This window comes from Erinaceus europaeus, chromosome 19 (genome assembly GCF_950295315.1).
Source record: "Erinaceus europaeus chromosome 19, mEriEur2.1, whole genome shotgun sequence".
NCBI classification, from domain to species: domain Eukaryota; kingdom Metazoa; phylum Chordata; class Mammalia; order Eulipotyphla; family Erinaceidae; genus Erinaceus; species Erinaceus europaeus.
The window spans coordinates 12,976,715-12,998,812 of record NC_080180.1 but is presented as its reverse complement, the minus strand read 5'-3'; the positions used below and the strand labels follow the sequence as shown (position 1 = coordinate 12,998,812).

Genomic DNA, 22,098 nt, shown 5'->3' with positions numbered 1-22,098 from the left:
ACACTGGATATAATACAATCAATAAAACTTTGCTAACTAGTATCTGTTCTCTGGTTTATGAAGGAAAATTTAATGCTCTTAGTGACCAGAAAGTATTCTAGCAATGCCATCCATATTCATCGGGCTCAAGCCAAAACTTGGTCATGAAAACTGAACCACTCTTGGGATTTACAAATAAAGAGCTATGCAAATTTCATTAACTTCTGTGGTGAGCAGTAATGACTCTTAGGCCAGGATGAAATGCTAAAATAGGTCACTTTGGAATCTAAGATCTTTCCAAGAAAAATCTTGGAATATCCTCTTAAAAGCAAATTTTAAGCAATTCTATAGCCAAACACAAACTGAACACACACATTCTAATGAACAAATTAGTTGTTTTCATTACCTTTCCTGTGCTCTGTAAGATAGTTGTTCGTGTCCTCCACACTCTCTCTCTGCTGACAATATCTCGGGTCACATCTACCTCAGCGTCCACAAAGCTCCTCTGTTTAAGAGCAGTTATGTCATCATCTAAATCCGTCTTGATAGTAGATCTTTTCTTAGCCATAATTTTGGCTTTGATCGCAGCAATTTTTTCCACGGACATTGCTTCAGACAAAGACCTGAAAGCGATTTCTTTTTTAAATTTTCACAGCAACAATCTTTCGAACACATCATAGTATGTATTGTTACACTTTAAACTGCTGATAAAAAGCACTATCTGTGGCAATAATGATGTTATCCATCTAATCCAAATAACTGAGATATTTGTTATTTCAGAATCATACATGCATTTTTAATACAAGGCTTTTATATGTAAAGAAATAGTACTCCATTATAAATCAATTTTTAAAATAAATATTACTATGAACAAATTAGTAATATCTTAGAAGGGCCAATGCAACAAAAAACTTCACATTTTTTACATCTCCCCAACTATCCAGAAAAAGCAATACCTGAGCCAGAGACACAGACCACTTGGATAGTAGTGTACTGCTTTGTCATGTGTGCAACCCACGTTCAAGCCCAGGGCCACCAACTACATTAAAAGAAATTTTGGTGCTGTGGTCTGCCTGCCTGTCTGTCTCTGTCTCTCTCCCCTCCTTCCCTCTCTTTCAGTCTACATATTTAAAAAAGTGGAACTCAACTTAGGTGCTTTTGTTAACATGTTTTCTGAAACATTCATTTTTCTAACTCCCCTCTCTGCAAATTATATATACATTACCATCTTGTAACGGGCAAAGAACATAAAACTGATGTTTTACTTAAAATGTACCTCAATATTTTCATATCTGTTTTATAATATATACAATATAGGGACTTTAAGAGTTGTCCCAGGATCTTTATGTGCCATATAAACAGTCTTTTTAATGTATGGAAAATGAAATCACTTTTATAGTATTTTATTCATTTGATAGAGTCAAGAAGAAATCCAGAGGAAAGGGAGAGATAGAGAAGAGAAAGATACCTGGCACAGTGGATAAAGCACTGGACTCTCAAGCGTGAGGTCCCGAGTTCAATCCCCAGCAGCACATATACCAGAGTGATGCCTGGTTCTTTCTCTCTCTCCTATCTTTCTCATTAACAAATAAATATTTAATTTAAAAAAAAGAAACAGAAAACACCTGCTTTCCCCCACACCCACAGTTGGGGATGGGGCTGAAACCTGAGTGCCTCTGCATAGCCTGCACTCAAAGCAGTGCTCACCACCAGCCCCAATAAAACCCTCTTTTAAAGCTTATTTTTCCCCTTTACTTGATTTTCAAACAGCAGAAAAAACAGCAAACAGAAGCTATGCTTTCAAAATATTTTAAAAGTATAGATCTCATTAAGATAAGTTTAGTGTCTATTTTCACAATGTAAAGTGAAGGGAAAACAGTTTAAAAAGTATTAGGTACCTTAACAACAGCTGACAAAATTAATACTCTAACCACAAGATGAAAATCTTGAAATACATCTGGGAAAAGACAGAAATTCCTACAGGTTTAAATATGGTATTATCGAGAATGTCATACATCAGAAAAAGTAACAGCAGCAAATGCTGGAGAGGGTGTGGGGTCAAAGGAACCCTCCTGCACTGCTGGTGGGAATGTAAATTGGTCCAACCTCTGTGGAGAACAGTCTGGAGAACTCTCAGAAGGCTAGAAATGGACCTACCCTATGACCCTGCAATTCCTCTCCTGGGGGTAGACCCTAAGGAACCCAACACATCCATCCAAAAAGATCTGTGTACACATATGTTCTTGGCAGCACAATTTGTAATAGCCAAAACCTGGAAGCAACCCAGGTGTCCAACAACAGATGAGTGGCTGAGCAAGCTGTGGTCTATATACACAATGGAATACTACTCAGCTGTAAAAAAATGGTGACTTCACCATTTTCAGCCGATCTTGGATGGACCTTGAAAAAATCATGTGAAATAAGTCAGAAACTGAAGGATGAATATGGGATGATCTCACTCTCAGGCAGAAGTTGAAAAACAAGATCAGAAAAGAAAACACAAGTAGAACCTGAAATGGAATTGGCATATCGCACCAAAGTAAAAGACTCTGGGGTGGGTGGGTGGGGAGAATACAGGTCCATGAAGGATGATAAATGACATAGTGGGGGTTGTATTGTTAAATGGGAAACTGGGGAATGTTATGCATGTACAAACTATTGTATTTACTGTTGAATGTAAAACATTAATTCCCCAATAAAAAAAATAATAATAAAAAAGGAAGTAGGTGAAGAGGGTATCTATTGTTTTAACTAGGCTGGCTTCACAGGCGGGTAACAGAGACGACCAGAGACACACGGCTGAGCTGAGAATGCAGTTTAATCTTTATTCACGAGAGGGCAAACATGTGCTCTCCTGTCTTTCTGCTCCGCAGTAGGCAGAGAGGGACTCCCCAAACTAATCACCACACAAACTAATCACACCAAGGATGTAGGACAGCAGCTCATGTATTAAACTAACTGCTAGCATGAGGTCTTAAATTTGATGTCTGACACTGTGTGTGCCAATGTGATACTCTGGTCCTCTCACTCCTCTTAAACATTAATAAATTTATTTAAAACACAAAATGGGGAGAGGGGTTGTAAAGTGGTGACTAGTAAAGCGGGACTAGTAAAAGGACCTCATGCTTGAGAGTCCAGTGCCTTATCCACTGCGCCAACTCCTAGAAAACATGAGTAAATATTTAAACAAATTTTTTTAATATTTATTTATTCCCTTTTGTTACCCTTGTTCTTTATTGTTGTAGTAGTTATTATTGATGTCATAGTTGTTGGATAGGACAGAGAGAAATGGAGAGAGGAGGGGCAGACAAAGAAGAGAGAATGATAGACACCTGCAGACCTGCCTCACCGCTTGTGAAGCAACCCCCCTGCAGGTGGGGAGCCGGGGGCTCGAACCGAGACCCTTACACTGGTCCTTGCCATTTGCACCACCTGCGCTTAACCCGCTGCACTACTGCTGTCTCCCCTAAGCAATTTTCTAATTAAAAAGTGAGGACAAGGGAGTTGGGCAGCAGTGCAGCGGGTTAAGTGCAGGTGGTGCAAAGCTCAAGGACTAGCAGAAAGATCCTGGTTTGAGGCCCCTGCTCCCCATCTGCAGGGGAGTTGATTCACAAGCACAAGCAGTGAGGCAGGTCTGCAAGTGTCTATCTCTGTCTCCCCCTGTTGGTATGCTTTTAAAAACCCCTTCTGTTTCATTTGGTTTAAATCCCCCCTGCTTAACACTATTCTATTTACATAACCACTTCATTCTATTTACATAACCTCTGTTAACAAGCACCACCTTCCCTCCAGGGCATTGGTGGTTTAGTGGTAGAATTCTCACCTGCTCCACCCCCTCTCCTTGTCACACCCTGATCCTCTCCTTGTCACACTCTGATTTTCACCAGTCACTTTTCTCTCCACCCTCTCTATGTCACATCCTGTTTCCACCCTACTTGGCAAGTATATATAAAGACAGCATTGTGAGTTTTAGGGTACTTTAGTTTAGTTTAGCTTAGCTCAGCTTAGATTGTGCTGTGTCCTGCATGAATAAAGAGATACTGCCTACAGCTCAACCATGAGTCCCTGGTCATCTGTTACCCGCCTGTGAAGGCAGCCCGGCGAAAACAACATCCCCCTCTCTCAGTTTCTGTAAAAAAAAAAAAAAAAAAAAATGAGGTCACTGATAGATTTCTAAAAAACAATGCAATCAAGAAGGCAGTAGTATACTGCCAATGTATTCTTAAAAGATTTAATTCTGAATTATATCCAGTAAAAATTTCTTTCAGGATAGCTAAATAGTTCACTTGTATAGTTTGCAGCTTTTTGTCATATGCAGGACCCGGATTCAAAGTCAGGCCCTACCACACTGAGGTAAATTTCAGAGGTGGGTGGGTGTGGGTATGGGTATGGGTGTGTTGTGGGGGTGGGGGAGAAGCTTGGAGCAGTGAAGCCTTAGAGACAACAACGCCTTTCAAACAAAATAAACGAAAGACATTTTTGGAATTAAATTTAAAAAAATCACCATCAGGGGAGTTGGGCAGTAGCACAGCAGGTTAAGCGCCGGTTGCACAAAGCAGAAGGATCGTATGTCTATCTTTCTCTCCCCCTCTGTCTTCCCCTCCTCTCTCCATTTCTCTGTCTTACCCAACAACGACATCAATAACAACAATAACTATAACAATAAAACAACAAGGGCAACAAAAAATAAATAAATAAGTAATTTTTTTAAAAATCACCATCAGGTGGGAGTCAGGCAGTAGCAGAGCGGGGTAAGCTCAGGTGGCACAAAACGCAAGGATCTGCTTAAGGATCCCAGTTCGATCCCCCGGCTCCCCAGCTGCAGAGGAGTGACCTCACAAGCAGTGAAGCAGGTCTGCAGGTCTCTGTCTTTCTCTCCCCCTCTGTCTTTCCCTCCTCTCTCCATTTCTCTCTGTCCTATACAACAACAATGACATCAATAATAACTACAAGGGTAACAAAAGGGAATAAATAAGTAAATAAAAAGAATAGTATTAAAAAAATCACCATCAGGTTTGCACAGTAAGTGCACAGGAAGTGCACAAGAACCCTGGTTCGAGCCCCCGCTTCCCACCTGCAGGGAGGAAGATTCACAAGAGGTGAGCAGGTTTTGCAGGTGTCTTTCTGTCCCTCCTCTCTCAATTTCCTCTCTCTGGTCTAATAAAAATTAGAGAAAAAAAAGCAGGGGGAGGAGGGAATGGCCACCAGGAACGGCGGATTCATAGTGCTGGCACCAAGCCCCAGCAATAACCCCGGAGGAAATTCAATAAATATAACGTGGTGTTGGGAGTCAGGTGGTAGCACAGTGGGTTAAGTGCAAGTGGCGCAAAACACAAGGACTGGGGTAAGTATCCCGGTTCAAGCCCCTGGCTCCCCACCGGCAGGGGAGTTGCTTCACAAGTGGTGAAGCAGGTCTGCAGGTGTCTATCTTTCCCCTTCTCTATCTTCCCCTCCTCTCTCCATTTCTCTCTGTTCTATCCAACAACGAGGACAATAATAAAACAACAAAGGCAACAAAAGGGAATAAATAAATATAATTTAAATATATATAATCTAGTGTAATAGAGTGTAAACTAAGAATCCTTATACACTGCAAATAGAAATGTAAAGCCAAAATGGGGGATGGAGGTGAGGATGGTAGAACACGGGACTTGCAGGCCTTAGGATTCCGGCTCAATCTAGCAGCATGGGTCATGGAGTGGTTTTCTAGTCTCTACATTCTAGAGCATACGAAATAAACAAAAATCTTTTTTTAAACCACTACCAGGGTCATTTCTGGGCTTGCTGCCTGAACGACAAATGCACCTCTCCCGCTGGTCATATCTTTTCTTGCTCTTTGAATTTTTCTCTTTGTGAGACAAGACAAAAGAAATTGAGCAGAGAAAGGAAGACAGAAGGACTTCCATGCTTGGGGCTCCAAAGTCCCAAATTCAATCCCCAACACCACCATAAGCCAGAGCTGAGCAGTACTCAGATTATATAAAAATGCTTTAAAAAATAAATAAATAGCAATAAGAAAAATGTCTCTCAGTGGGTGACTGGGGAAACGATTATGTTGTTCCCATACTAGGGCCGGGAGGTAGCACACTGGGTTAAGTGCACATGGCATGAAGTTCAAGGACAGGCGTAAGGATCCCGTTCGAGCCCAGCTCCCTACCTGCAAGGGAGTCATTTCACAAGGTATCTTTCTCTCCCTCTATCTGTCTTCCCCTCCTCTCTTTTTTTTTTAACCAGAGCATTGCTCAGCTCTGGCTTACAGTGGTGTGAGGGACTGAACTTGGGACTTTGAAGCCTCAGGCATAAAAGTCTCTTTGCATAATCATTATGCTATCTACTCCTAGCCTTCCCCCTCCTCTCTTGATTCCTCTCTGTTCTATCCGGCAACAGACAGCAATAACAACAATGATAAACAAGGGCAACAAAAGGGAAAAAAATGGCCTCCGGGAGGAGTGGATTTGTAATGTAGGCACCGAGCCCCAGCAATAACCCTGAAGGCAAAAAGGAAAAAAAACCAAGAGACCAGTACTAAGCAACAAACAGGAATCAAAGTATTGAAACATCCAATGACATGTATGAATCTTTAAATAAACCAGACAATAACACATTACGTAATTCCACTTAATTTAACTGTACAAACTATGTAACAGTCACCAGTCACAGGAAGTCTGGAAGAGGGGATAATGTCGTAATAGGTGTTAAGTATAGAATTATAAAGGTAGCAGAAAACTTATAGAAGAGATAGTTTATATTAATTATGATGCTTTCATGGATATAGGTGGAATATTTATGAACATACATTTCAAACATGTGAAGTTTACTATATGCCAGTTATTCCAATAAAGCTTTTTAAAAGGTGCAGTGAAGTTTTTTCAAGTTTGGTTAAACTTAAAAGAGCATTATATGGTGACAAGAAAGAAAGTATGATGTGACTCTTCACAGTAAGTATCAGGGACCAAAACAGTCCCACAGGGTAGAAACTTCAGTCAAAACTGCATTTGGACAGTACGTTGCTTTGCCATGTGCTTGACCCAGGTTTGAGCCTGGCTTCCTCTGCATGGAAGAAGCTTTGGGCTGTGGCCTCTTTCTCGCTCTTTGCCTCTCTGTCTTCTATGTCTGTTCTTACAAAATAAAATTAAAAAGTTATTCCTATCACTTACAAATGAAAGGAAAGATTAAGAGAATCCAAAAGAATACTTTTCAGAAAGCATAATTAGTGCAATGGGTCAAATCCTCATCTTAAAACATTTCCACATATTTTCCTTCACGTTCAAGGCACAGAGTCCAATAATAAGTGCAACACGAAGACTTAAATGTAGGTGACATAGTGATAGTCCCTTTTCCAAACACATAATACAAATATCTAAACTGGTCATTAAAGTTCTCACCTGATTTGTTCAGTCTGTACAATTCCTTCTTTATGACCCTCCAAACGAGCAGCCAATCTCTCCTTGTCAAGACGTACACACTCCTCATCCTAAAATATCATAAGAATTTTTAACTTTTATTTAAGTTTTATAACAGTAACAACAAAAAGAACTTCACATAACTTTTATTTACCAAATTCTCTAGCTATAATGTATAAAGTTCAGTTTAAGACTATTTTTTGGTAACATGGAAATGAAACATATATAAATATACACATATATACATATGCTGGATCACATAAGATTATTAAAAAATTGGGGATTTTTTTCCTCACTCTCAAAAAATAAATTAATTATATGAAAGAGAAATATGCCAGAATACCACTAAAGCATATGTAATGCTAGGAATCAAATCCAGGAATTCACACATGTGAATTCACAAGAGAGCCACTTCCTCAGTCTCAGTCATATTACTAGAACTGACTAAAAGTTTACAAAAACTTAACAACTTTTTCTTTTTATTAAATTTTATTCTCATAATTTATCATAGTTACTTTTACTTAAATATTATATAACAAATTCCTTCTAGAGAAAGTTACAACTAAATGTTGTAAGAAACCTCATTACAAGACTAGGAGGTAGCACACCTGGCTGAGAGCACATTATAATGTGCAACGACCAAGGTTCAAGCCCCCAACCCCCCACCTGCAGAAGGAAGCGTCATGTTCAGTCTCTCTCTATGCCTCCTTTCACTCTAAGGAGTGGAAAGTATTTGGTTACTTAAAAACTAAAAGTCACTGAGGTGGCTCTGCAGTAGAATGCATGACTTACATGCTTAAGAGCCTGGGTTTGCTTCCTGGAACTACATAAAAACAAACTTCAGTAACTGTTCTTCTAGGTTTAACAAATGAAGGGGGGGAAGAATGCTAGGGTCAGGGTCTATAGCTAAATGAATATGAAACTGTATTAAAAAAACTTTAGTTGTGCTTTAATTCACGCTCTCACATAAACTAGAAAAACACTGTTAGATGCATACCAGGACAGCAGTTTAACAAATGTATTAAATGGGGGCAGGCAATGGCGCACCAGGCTGATTATTACAGTGCACAAGGACCCAAGTTCAAGCCCCCAGTCCCCATCTGCAGGAGGGAAGCTTCACAAGCAGTGAAGCATGGCTGCAAGTGTCTCTCTTTCCTTCTGTTTCATCCTCTTTCCTCTCAATAATTAAAATAAATAAATGTATTAAATGCTTCAGACTTAAAAGACATGAGACATTTTATTCAGGTTTCTTAGGACGCTGCTGATATGAATAACTGCAAGATTTTAATCAGACCAAAATCCCTACCCTCAAGATTTTTCTGTGCTTTTCAGGGCCTCAGCATACACCTGGAGCCTAGGAGGTGGTGCAGTGAGTACAAACACTGAACTTGGAAACACAGGTCCAGAGTTTGATTTCCAACATCCCATGTGCCAGATTGAGGCTCTGCTGTGTTCTCTCTCTCACTCTTGCTCTGTCTCTCTCCCTCCCTCACTCCCGGCCCCCCTCCCTCTCTCACTCTCACTCTCCCCCCTCCCATACCCCCTACCTCTCTCTTGGAAACAAAATTTGTTCAAAAAAGCATATATCCGATGACCTGAGAAGTATGTATAGTTTATAACTCATTTTAGCTTGACATATATTCTGTTAAGAATTACATTTTGTTAATTTGTACTGATTTTTCAATTTAATAGACATCTAGAAAAGTATTTAATTTTTTTAATAATTAAGCTGAATTTCAGGTTTTTCCAAATAAATCATGTCCCTCAAGTCATTCATTTTGCACAAAATAATTCATGCCATTTTTTCTTTCTAAGATTTTTACTTATTTTTTTAAATTATCTTTATTGGATAGCCAGAATTTGAGAGGGGAGAGGGAGAGACAAGAGAAACACCTGCAACACTGCCTCACTACTCACAAAGCTTGAACCCGTGTCCTCGCACATTGTAGTATATGCGCTCAACCAGCTGCGCCACCACCTGGCCCTGATTTCCACTTATTTATTAATGAGGGTGGGAGGGAGCATCATTCTGGCACATTTGATAACAGGAATTAAACTGATGACTTCTTGCTTGAGAGTCTGACTTTTTAATCCACTGTACACATATCCTTTCAAAGAGAGTTGAGGATGTGGCTTGAGAAATAAGGTCCCGTGTTCAATTCCCTCACATCACATGTATCAGACAGATGTTCTGATTCTCTCACCTCTAACAAATAAATCAAGAACTTAAAAAATAAAAGTTGGCTGTCAATGCTTCCTTTTTATATATAAAAAAAAATAATTTAAAAAAATAAGAGTTGGAAAATTTTTTCAGTTTTACTGCCACAAAATTTGTGTTCACTATAGTGGAATGGTTAGGACTCAAACTGTCTAGCCTCTAAACCCAGCTCCATGAACCTCAGCAAGTCAGTTCTGACATCACATCACTGCCAATTTCAGGTTATGGAAAAGATTACACAGGTTAATATAAAATACAGAGAGCATCACCTAACACAGCATAAGAATAAATTGACTGGGGGTCGGGCGGTAGTGCAGTAGGTAAGTGCACATGGCGCAAAGCACAGGGACCGGCGTAAGGATCCCGGTTCAAGCCTCCAGCTCCCCACCTGCATGGGTGTCGCTTCACAGGCGGTGAAGCAGGTCTGCAGGTGTCTATCTTTCTCTCCCCCTCTCTGTCTTCCCTCCTCTCTCCATTTCTCTCTGTCCTATCCAATAATAAACGGTATCAACAACAATAACCACGACAAAGCTACAACAACAAGGGCAACAAAAGGGGGAAAAAATGGCCTCCATGAGCAGTGAATTCATAGTGCAGGCACTGAGCCCCAGCAATAACACTGGAGGCAAAAAAAAAAAAAAAAATGAATGAACTGATTATTATCATTATCTTTAAAAATGTCAGGCCCAGGTCTGAAACTACTTAGTTGAAAATACATTATTTAGGGCCAAGGAGACAGCTCAGTGGTTGTGCAAAAGACTTTTTCATACCTGAGGCCATGAGGTCCCACATTCAATTACCAGCACCATAAGCCAGAGCTGAATAGTGTTCTGGTGTCTGTCTCTGCCTCTCTCTCATTAAAAGTAAATAAATAAAATATTTTAAAGGAAAATACATATTTAAAAAAGAAAACACAATTGTTTTTAAATTCCATCACTGATTTTACTGGATGTACACAATTTGACAAGCCTGTTCCTTTAACAGCTACCTTTCTATTCTAATTGCAAATGCTGAATTTTGTGGCAGGGAAAAAAATACAGTTGTTTGAACTCTAAATTAACTGTGGAAAGATTTATAGCTTCTAACAGCATATTAACCTAAGTTCAGGCTACTTACTTATTGTTTCAACTACAGCAATTTTTCTAGGAAAAAAACAAAAGCTCCCAGGACTGCAAGCAGAAATTAGGATTATAATCCCAATTTCATTTATAATATAAAGTATCTTTAAAATATGTTCAATTACCTCAATTCGTGGTTTCTTTGCTTCTGCTAAAACTTCATCTGCAGCTCGTTTGACTGTTGAAAAAAAGTAATAGTAGTAACAAATAATAGTATACTTTGGAGGCAGGTTTTTGAAAGATCAATATAAATATGTGACAAGACATACCTTGAGTAGATCGCTGAAGACCTATTTCTAGAGGGGCACTTCTGTCTATACTTGCTGATGTTGCTAAAGATTAAAAAAGATTTGAGAAAATCAGTATTTGACCACATATATTGAATAATCCCTATATGTAAAATACTCAAAATGTATTAAGTTTCTTACTTTCTTTGCTTTCTACATGTATAATTTTCCTAAGTAAAACGTAAGATTGAAAGTAGCTCTGTACAGGCACCTTTTTACATAAAGTTAGTCAGTATAACTGGTATTAGAAAGTCTGTAACAGTGGTCTGGGACATGGTGCAGTGGCTAACGCACTAGACTGTCAGGCATGAGGTCCTGAGTTCAATCCCTGACAGCACATGTAACAGAGTGATGTCTGGTTCTTTCTCTCTCTCCTCCTGTATTTCTCGTCAATAAATAAATAAAATATTTAAAAAAAATAAATAAATAAATTGTAAAAAAAAAAAAAGAAAGTCTGTAACAATTTAGCTTACAAAACAGAGACAGAAACTGGGGGGGGGGGGGGAGGGTCGGGCAATAGCGCACCAGGTTAAGCGAACGTACTACAAAGTGCAGATCTTTTTTCGGGCAGTGAAGCGGGTCTGCAGATGTCTACCACTCCCCAGGGGGAACTCCCCTCCTCTCTCAATTTCTCTCTGTCCTGTCCAACACCAACAGCAGCAACAACAATAGCATGAATAGAAAAAAGATGACCGCAGGGAGTAGTGGATTCAAAGTGCAGGCACTGAGCCCCAGTGACAACACTGTAGGCAAAAAAAGAAAAAGAAATTGAGAGGAAAGGGAGAGATGTAGAGGGAGGAGACATCTGCAGCAATGCTTTATTGCTTGTGAAGTTTCCCTCTCCAGGTGGGGACTGAGGGTTTGAACCCAGGTCCTTGCACACTGTCAACTGGCTGCACCAGTGCCCAACCCCTAGCTTCCACATTATTGACGTAATCTGGTAAGCAGCTGACAACTTCAAAGAAAACATTCTAGTATCCCAATACATGCACAAACCTAAATATATGTGTGCGTATATATACACACACACAAACATGAGTGCAATTGTATTTATTTCAAAAATAAACATTTTTAGCTGATCAAATATGTTAAAATACTTTGTTATCGGGAGTCAGACAGTAACGCAGCAGGTTAAGTGTATGTGGCGCAAAGTACAAGGACCAGCATGAATCCCAGTTTGAACCCCCGGCTCTCCACCTGCAGGGGGGGGTTGCTTCACAAGCGGTGAAGCAGGTCTGCAGGTGTCTCTCTTTCTCTCTCCCCCTTCTTCTCCTTCTCTCTCCATTTCTCTTTGTCCTATCCAACAATGACGACATCAATAACAACAACAATAATAACTACAACAATAAAACAACAAGGGCAACAAAAGGGAATAAATATTTTTTTAATACTTTATCTTAAATTAAATCACTTATAAACTCTTATAATAGCAATATAGTAGTCTGATGACTTACCTCTATTTTTTTTAATATTTATTTATCTATTCCCTTCTGTTGCCCTTGTTTTTTTATTGTTGTAGTTATTATTAATGTTGTCACTGTTGGATAGGTCAGAGAGAAATGGAGAGAGAAGGGCAAGACATAGAGGGGAAAAGAAAGAAAGACACCTGCAGACCTGCTTCACCACTTGAGGAACCGGGGGCTCAAACCGGGATTCTTACACCAGTAAGGATCCTACGCCACCACCCAACTATTTCTAATTTTTTTAACTAGCTCTCCATACTCATAAGCAGGTCAATTTTAAGTCTTTTTACCCACCCTTTGCTCCAGGATTACCTGTGGGGCTCGATGACTATCACTCCCAGTGGCCATTTTTTCTGTTTGGTTTTGTTGAAACAAAGAGAAATAGAAAGGGAGACAGAGACCGGAAGCAATGCTCTACCACTCTTAAATTCTCCTCCCCACTAGCCCCTGCAAGGGGTGACATGGGGCTAGAACTCCAGTCCTTGCCCTGACATGTCTCTTTAATCATGATTAAAAACCACATAATTTAATACCCAGAAAATATGGAAGTTGTCCTGTAAATTGATTTACTCATTTGTTTTATCTATTTTATTTTATTTTATTTGCCTCCAGGGTTGTTGCTGGGCCTCAGTGCCTAGACTACGAATCCACTGCTCCTGGAAGCTATTTTTTCCATTTTTGTTGCCTTTGTTGCTTATTGTTATTATTGTTGTTGTTACTGCTGTTGTTGTTGGATAGGACAGAGAAATCAAGAGAGGAGGGGAAGACAAAGACACCTGCAGAACTCCTTCACCCCTTGTGAAGCGAGCCCCTGCAGAAAGGGAGCCAGGGGCTCAAAAACCAGCATCCTAGGGAGTCAGGTGGTAGCGCGGTGGGTTAAGCCCACATGGCACAAAGCACAAGGACCGGTGTAAGGATCCCGGTTCGAGCCCCTGGCTCCCACCTGCAGAGGAGTCACTTCACAAGTGGTGAAGCAGGTCTACAGATGTCTTTCTCTCCTCCTTTCTTTCTTCCCCTCCTCTCTCCATTTTTCTCTGTCCTAACAACGACATCAATTACAACAATAGCTACAACAATAAAAAACAAGGACAACAAAAGGGAAAGTAAATAAATATAATTAAAAAACTTTTTTTAAATCTTAAAAAAAAAAAAAAACCAGCATCCTTACACCAGTCCTTGCGCTTCACACTATGTGCGCTTAAACCGCTGTGCTACCGCCTGCCCCCTCCCCTTTTTTTCTATGTAGGTATGTTAGTTTAAGGGTACACATTTTCTTCATATGCTGCTTACTTCATCAGGTGGAAAACAGTATTTCAATACTTAAGAGTAAGAATACTTTTACTCACATGCTTCACCATTGAGATATCCCAGCAGATCCTTTCTGTCAGGTCTTCTAACCACAGGAATATTTTCAGTCTGAAAATCAAAATTTTACATTTGGTTCAATTATGTGAAATGATAAAGAAAATTATCACACAATGACTGAATTTTATTCCAACATGTATTGAAAACATTTTCAAAGCAAATTCTTAAAAATGGCTGAACTATAAGAACCCAAGGAAACCTTGAAAAAAATGTAAACGTATTAAATTTGGCATTTATTCTTGAAAGTCCAGTAACATATGCATAAAATAACTACTAGAAAGGAAACAATATTCTTATCCCTCTTCAAAATATCAAATTCCATTTTGCTACCCCTATCTTTGGCTTATTATGTACTAGCTTTAAATTTTAGTCATAATGGTTGTAGAACTATGTTGTTAGTTCCATGGCTGTTAATTTTAATGCAATGTTTCCAAGTTCATTTTTCTCACAAACCAGATGTCCTCAAATATTCTATTTGAGTTCTTAGGAAAATAAAGGGGGTGAAGGGTCAGTAGCACATCAGGTTAAGCACACAGAGTATGAAGCACAAGGACCTGCTCAAGGATCCTGGTTCAAATCCCTGGCTCCCCACCTGCAAGGGGGTCGCTTTACAAGCAGTGGAGCAGGTTTGCAGGTGTCTATCTTTCTCTCTCTCCCCCTCTAACTCCCCCTCCTGTCAATTTCTCTCTGTCCTAGTCAATAAAATAAAACAGAAGGAAAAAAAAAAGTGGCTGCTAGAAGCAGTGGGTTTATAGTGCAGGCACCAAACACCAGCAATAACCCTGGTAGCTAAATAAATAAATTTTTAAAATATAAATAAAAAAATATTTGAGCTAATGTTTTTTAAATATACCCAACAGAAAGTACTAAGTTATCACACTAAACCAGGAGAGGAGAGTCAGGAAAGCGAGAAATGGTGTGCTCCTAAGAACAAAGAGGATGGGCAGTGGTGCACCCAGCAGAACATGTTACTATGCTCTAGCACCTAGGTTTGGGTGCCGGTTTCCAAGTGCTGGGGGTGGGAGGAGAGGGGTGGGGAGGGAGCTTCAGAAATGGTGAAGCAGTGCTACTGGTGTCTCTCTCTCTTTCTTTCTTTCTTTCTGTCTCTATGACACAAAACAAAAAAATAGTCGTAGATCTCAAAAAATTTAGAAACATGCCTTCTGAACCTCTCAAAAAAAAAAAGTTTTATAAGGATACTAAGATGCACTTGAATAAAGCTAGCAGCAAGCAGGAAGATGGTTTAGTGGCTACAGCAGGAGTCCTGCATGTGTGAGTCCCCAGAGTCCAGCCTCTGCGCTAGGCACTGGTGATGGCCTGGTCGCAGACAGTCTTACAAAGCAATGTGCTACAACCATTCCCCATGACATCCGTCTCTAAATCCAAACCAACTATGTGGATCTTACGATCCCAAAATGAGCATTCTAATTACATTTGGCCTTTGAACAATGATGGGGTTGGAGATGCAGTAAAATAAATCTGTGGATATTCTTTAGTAGAGAGAAGACCTGCTCATAAGATGATCAGCACCAGACATTTCAAGCAGACATGGTACAATATTTGACAAATAGCAACAAATGTAGCTACAAAATTAATACAGTATGTAGTGATGTATTACTAGTATACCCTACAGCTAGTTTTCCACAGTTTTAATACTGCATCTTTATATTTCTCTCAACCAAGAATAGTACTACATATGGTCTGTAAGTGTATGCATATGTTCTGATAAATATTAATGCTTTCGTATTGCACCAAAGTAAAGGACTCTTGTGGGGGGCCGAGGCGGAAAAAAAAAAAAAAAAAAGTAAAGGACTCTGGGGTGGGGGGCAGGTTCAGGTCCTGGAACATGATGTCAGAGGACCTAGAGGGCGTCAAACTGTTAAGCAGAAAACTAAGAAATGTCATACATGTTCAAACTACTGTATCTTATTTATTTTTTGTTACTGTATTTTATTGTTGACTATAAACCATTAATCCCTCCAATAAAAAAAAAAAAATCACCATAAAGAATGTAACCCTTTTTATTTTTTTAATTAAATTACCACTAGGGTTATCACTGGTGCTTGGTGTCTGCATACGGAATCCAACACTCCCAAAAGCCATTTTTAATTTGATAGGATGGAGAGAAATGAAGAAGGCTAAGAGAGGTAGAGAAAGAAAGAGAAACATGGGGGAGCCAGGCTGTAGTGCAATGGATTAATCGCACATGGCGTGAAGCGCAAAGAGTCCCCAGCTCCCTACCCGCAGGGGGGTCGCTTCACAGGCGGTAAAACAGGTCTGCAGGTGTCTATCTTTCGCTCCCCCTCTGTCTTCCCCTCGTCCTGATTTCTCTCTGTCCTATCCAACAACAGCAACGATAACAGCAAGGGGCAACAAAATGGGAAAAGTGGCCTCCAGGAGCAGTGGATTCGTAGTGCAGGCACTGAGCCCCAGCAATAACCCTGGAGAAAAAGAAAGAAAAAAAAGAAAAGAAGAGAGTGGTTAAAAAAAAAAAAAAAAAAAGAAAGAAAGAAATTTTGTGGCTAGACTGTGGCACACCCTGCTGAGCACACTGTTATGATAAGCAAAGACCCAGGTTCTAGCCCATGATCTCTATCTGCAGGAGCCTAGCTTGACTCTGAAGCAGTGCTACATATGGGGGCATGGGCTAGAACCTGGGTCTTTTTTTTTAACCACTGCTCAGCTCTGGCTTATGGTGGTATGACGGAATTGGACCTAGGATCCTAGAGCCTCAGGCAAGAGAGTCTGTTTGCATAACCATTATACTATCTCTCCGGCCCAAATTTTAACTTTCTATAGCAAAATCATGTTTAATTTATGGTAGTATATACATATACTTCAGGCATCATGGCAAACATAAAAAAGTTTTCCAGGGCCAGACGGTGGTCCACTTGGTTAAGCATTCACATTACATTACAGTGCATAAGGATCCGGGTTTTCTCCCCACCTGCAGGGAGAAAGCTTCATGAGTGGTAAAGCAGGGCTGCAGGTATCTAAGTCTCCCTCTCTCCCTCCACCTCTCCCTCTTAATTTCTATCTCTATCTAATAATAAATAAATATTTTTTAAGAAATAAAAATATTTTTCCCATAGCTCTAAGTTTCAAAGTTAGGGCTTCCCCCCCCCCAAATTGTCACAAATCTCAAATCTGCCTATGAGTGGGGTCACCCAAGTTCAAACTTGCATTGTTCAAGGGTCAACTGTCCTGTCTAAATTGGTATTTGAAGCTCTGATATGTAACACTGCTTTATAAATACATTATCTTCTTTTACCCTACATATAATTTCTTCATTGAGAATCTGACACTATTTTTGTTGAGGAAAGCAAAGCTAGGTGGGGAAACTGCACAATGGTTATGCAAAATACTTCCTTGAACGAGGTTCTTAAATCCTAGGTTCAATCCCCACCACAAGCCAGAGCTTAGCAGTCTTGTGGTCTTGGTCAGTTTCTCTTTCTCTCTCTATCACTCTGATCAAAACAAAGGAGGGTGGGAGATAGCATAATAGTTATGCAAACAGACTCTCCTGACTGAGGCTCCAAAATCCCAGGTTCAATCCCACCACCACAAGCCAGATCTGAGCAGTGTGCTGTGTTTCTCTGTGTGTGTGTCTCTCTCTCTCTCTGCAGCGCTCTCTCTCTCTCTCTCTCTCTCTCCATATATATATATATATGAAAAAAAAGGAAAGGGTCAAGTGTTGGTACACCCAGGTAAGCACACAAATCACCCTGACAAGAACCTGGGTCTGAGCCACCAGTCTCCTCTCCACCTGCATGGGGGGAGAGCTTTATAAGGGGTGAAGCAGGGTTCAGTTGTCTCTCTCACGCCCTATCTTCCCCATTGCTCTAAATGTTTCTATGCAAAACAGATAAAATTTAAAATAAAACTAAACTAAAATAATCATTATAATTTTAAAAAGGAATCTATCAATAAGTCATTTTATTACATTGTAAGCTAATTTTAAGGTTGATAATCTTGATTATTTCTACTACAAAAAAGTATAAGTAGCTTCAAAATCTGTTCCTGTAAACACTACCCAAGTTTCATATTTTAAAAAGTCAGATGCAAAAATTTGTGGGAGCTGGGTGGTGGCACACCTGCTAGAACACACATATTACATGTGCACAAGGACCCAGGTTCAAGTCCCCAGTCCCCACCTGCAGGGGTGAAGCTTTGCTAGTGGTGAAGCAGTGCTGCCGGTGTCTCTCCGTCTTCCTGTCTCCCCTCCTCCTCTCAATTTCCTTTTTTTTTTTAGTATTTATTTATTCTCTTTTGTTGCCCTTGTTTTTTTATTGTTGTAGTTATTATTGTTGTTATTGATGTCATTGTTGTTGGATAGGACAGAGAGAAATGGAGAGAGAAGGGGAAGACAGAGAGGGAGAGAAAGACAGACACCACTTATGAAGCAACCCTCCTGCAGGTGGGGAGCCAGGGACTCGAACCGAGATCCTTAGGCAGGTCCTCGCACTTTGCACCACGTGTGCTTCACCTGCTGCACTACCGCCCAACTCCCAACCACCTCTCAATTTCTGGCTGTCTCTATCCAATAAAGATAATTTTTAAAAACTGTGTATACACTGTGATCTTAAGTCTTGTAACACACTGTTAATCACAAATAAAAAATAAAAAGGAAAAAAGATCTGTGGTCCAAAAAAGGCAGTTCAGTAACCAGTGAACCAGCCTTTCATAAGTAAGGCTCATGTTCATGTTCACTCTGTGCACTGTGAACACCGGACCAGGCCTCTGGTTTCTCTCTACTCAATGCAAATCTTTAAACAAAAAACTGTATAAATTATAGTAGCCCAGAATTTTTTTTTAATAATAATGGGAGCTACTCCCTGCCCTAATCCAACTTTCTAGCCCTTTTCTCCACTCTGACACCATTCTCTCAGACAATATTCTAATCCAACCTCAGGCTAGCTACCAAACTCAAGCAAAACTACTATTGTTGTATGCCCCAGGAACATGCCTAAGATGGTTCTCCTAGCTTTCTTCTGCCCTAAAATCCCTAGTCTCACCGGCTGTGATCCTACTTTTTGGTTCCTGTTCATTAACCATCTAGTCTCAACTTAGGTCATGCCACCTTCCAGACACAAGTTACAGATGCTACCATGACTCCGCCCCGACTTCTCTGGGTAGAAGACCTCACTAATGTGTCCTGGACCCTCGCATCTCCAGAGCTCTGGTCCACTAGGGAAAGACAGAAACAGGCTGGGGGTATGGATGAACCTGTCAGAGCCCATGCTCAGTGGAGAAGCAGCTACAGAAGCCGGAACTCCTACCTTCTGCTCCCCATAAACAACCTTGATAGAATTAAGATAATAGGACTCTGCACTCCAGCTCCTTCAGCACCCAGAGAAAAGGAAAAGGAGAGGGACATATGGAGGTAGTTATCATGTCATGAGTGGCTTAAAGGGACAGAGAGGGTTGAATCAGAAAAATAAGGAGCAACTATGTATAAATGTAGACCGATAGTTGTAGAGAAGATGGTTGGCCCATGTCTACAACTTCAGGGGCACTGTGGTGGATTGCAGTGGGGCGAGTGAAGATTCAGAAGTCTGGTGGTGGGAATAGTGGGGATTCAAACCCGTCAACATGTAATTCTGTAATATAAAAATAAATAAATAAAATAAATTACAGTGGCCTAATTTTGACCTTCCAGAAGACTTTTTTGTCTCCAGGGTTATTGCTAGGGCTCAGAGCCTGCACCATGATCCACTGCTCCTGAAGGCCATTTCCCCCCTTTTGTTGCCCTTGTTGTAGCCTTATTGTAGTTATTGTTGATGTCATTTGTTGTTGGACAGGACAGAGAGAAATGGAGAGAAGAGGGGAATACAGAGGGGGAGAAAAAGATAGACACCTGCAGACCTGCTTCACTGCCTATGAAGTGACTCCCCTGCAGGTAGGGAGCCGGGGGCTCGAACAGGGATCCTTAAGCCGGTCCTTGTGCTTTGCGCCATGTGTGCTTAACCCGCTGTGCTACTGCCCGACCCACTTTTTTTTTTTTTTAAATGAGCAACAACAGGGATTGAATGGTCTCATGCAGTACTGCTGAGGAACTCCCCAGCCCAACTGAGTTTTCTGTCATCATTGGGATTTCATGGCTCCAGGCTAATTTTTTCTGCTAGAGGCAGAAAGAGTGAGAGAGATTCAAAAGCATCTGAGCTTTTTCTAGTGCAGTGGGGGCTGGGCTCAAACCTGGGCTGTGCACATGTGCACATGGCAAAACAGTACACTATCCACATATCCACATGAGCTATTTTGATGGTCTTTTTTTTTTTTTTAACTTGGGGGAGGTGAACACACACAGTAATGTACTGCTCCACTACCCATGGAATTCGGGTGCTGTCCATGATCCCGTGACCCCATGTGGTGCCAGAAATCGAATCCAGAGCTGCACACACAATAAAAGGTATGTTCCTGTCACTGAGTTGCCCGCCCCCAGTCCCAGAAACATGTTTTTGGTTTGTAACCAGTAGGAGGCGCTTTCCACACTAAATGACACGTGCCATCAATTAAATGTAAAGTCTCAAAATGAATTCTACTCACAGCTGCACGTCGGACATAAACAGGATGAGAAAGGTGCACATTATTAAGTAGAAATAATATGGAATCCAATGTGTAGTACTCTCTGGGTTGGCCTTCTTTTCCAGTTCTGAAATAAGATAATGCTTTTTAATCACAGTGCTAATTTGACTCTATAGATTTAATTTTATATATTAATTTGTTTAGCTATCCAACAATGGATGTAACGAAACAAAAAAAAAACGCATAAAAAGGTACACAATTTTACATGTGGAACTGTCATTAAGGAAAAGGAGCACAAAAATAAGTAACAGCAAAAAGTGAAGAAAGCACACTGTATTCTAGTCCGAGGTGTTTTAAGCTTTCCAGAATCTGGTGCAAATTAAATGCTGAGTTTTGACAAAACAGTAAGAAAACCCTTTAGTGGTAGACTTATGAAGAAGAAACGTCAGTGAAACAAGCTAGAGGTACAGTCCTGGTGCTAGTTCATCCTACTAGGTAAGATACTGCTAAACCACATCTTCAACAGTATTCTTACAGTACACATGCATGTCAGGGGCACAGCTCTTACGTCATCCCTCAAACTGGACAATTAACTCCAAAATGAAGTCTGCCCACAATGGACAATGCAGGTTAGGGATGCAAGTTCTGTCAACAAAAGCTGTGTTCACTCACACCCTTTCAACTACATTCTCCTCATCTAGAAATGTGAATATTATTTGAACTGGTCGGAATATGGTCCAACAGTCCCTTGCCTACTTTTCTAGTCTCTGCGTCCACTTTTCCTCTAAACTGATAAACTATTTCATAACACACATCACTACCGATTATTTAAAACTTATACACTAGTTAATGCATTTATTCAAGAAAATCCTATCAAGTGTCTACATACAAAACCCGCTTCCATGAAACCATTCCTATCCCCCCAAATTAAAGTCACTGCTCTCTTCTTAGATCTAAACTGAAATTCATTGGCAGTTATCTGTTTTATCCCCTTTCTGGTTGTTAACCTCTTTTAAGACAGAGAACAGTCCTACAAATTTTGTTTCCATTTCCCACAAGGAACCAACCACCTCACACTTTGAATATCCTACCGTTTAAGTGCGGGGGGGGGGGGGGGGCAACAGTATGATCAAGTGTCATTCTGTCCGTGTAAATTATTTTAATGAAAAGTCGAGATGCAGGAAACAGCATCATCTCAACAGTTGAGAAACCTATTCACACTGTTAAGTCCTCTCTGCCTGAAAGCAAAAACTGTCCAAACTAAAGACAGACAGACAGATACACAGAGAGAGAGAGAGAGAGAGAAACACGCACACGCACACACACCACCTCTCCATTAACTCCTCATAAAGACCACTGTTCCCATTCATTCAGAGTTAGTATGGAATGTGGCCAAAGGTTCTAATTACCCACAGGAAACATGCCGGCAGTCCCGGCAGTGATCGGACCCCCCCAGACGCATCACACCCACACCTTCAACTTGTTAGCGTAACGCTCACTGCATCTCCCCAGCAACTTTCTCCCAGGATATGGGGGGGGGTGTCCCCGACTCTCTGCCTGTCCCTACAGGACAGATACTAATGACACCTTCGAAGATACCAACAACAGGGCAGCCCCGGGGTCAAAAGAGACTGCGCTGCAGAACACAACACAACACAACACAACACAAGAGGCGCCCGGTGCCACCGCTCCCTGATGCGCGCATCCGCCCTGCCGGCACCGGGCACGTCGAGGTATAAA

The 22,098-nt window shown here is 40.6% G+C and overlaps 1 protein-coding gene across 1 annotated transcript in view; it reads right to left on the bottom strand.

Annotated features, from left to right (window-relative positions):
- Window positions 1–22,098, bottom strand: part of CDC73 (cell division cycle 73) — a 110,698-nt gene that overhangs the window by 87,797 nt on the left and 803 nt on the right. The window contains exons 2-7 of the mRNA XM_007539762.3: window positions 20,380–20,485; window positions 13,815–13,884; window positions 10,988–11,050; window positions 10,844–10,896; window positions 7,365–7,453; window positions 386–602 (exon numbers count right to left, since the gene is read on the bottom strand). Coding sequence (XP_007539824.3) covers window positions 386–602; window positions 7,365–7,453; window positions 10,844–10,896; window positions 10,988–11,050; window positions 13,815–13,884; window positions 20,380–20,485 — 598 coding nt within the window. The remainder of the gene's footprint in view (window positions 1–385; window positions 603–7,364; window positions 7,454–10,843; window positions 10,897–10,987; window positions 11,051–13,814; window positions 13,885–20,379; window positions 20,486–22,098) is intronic.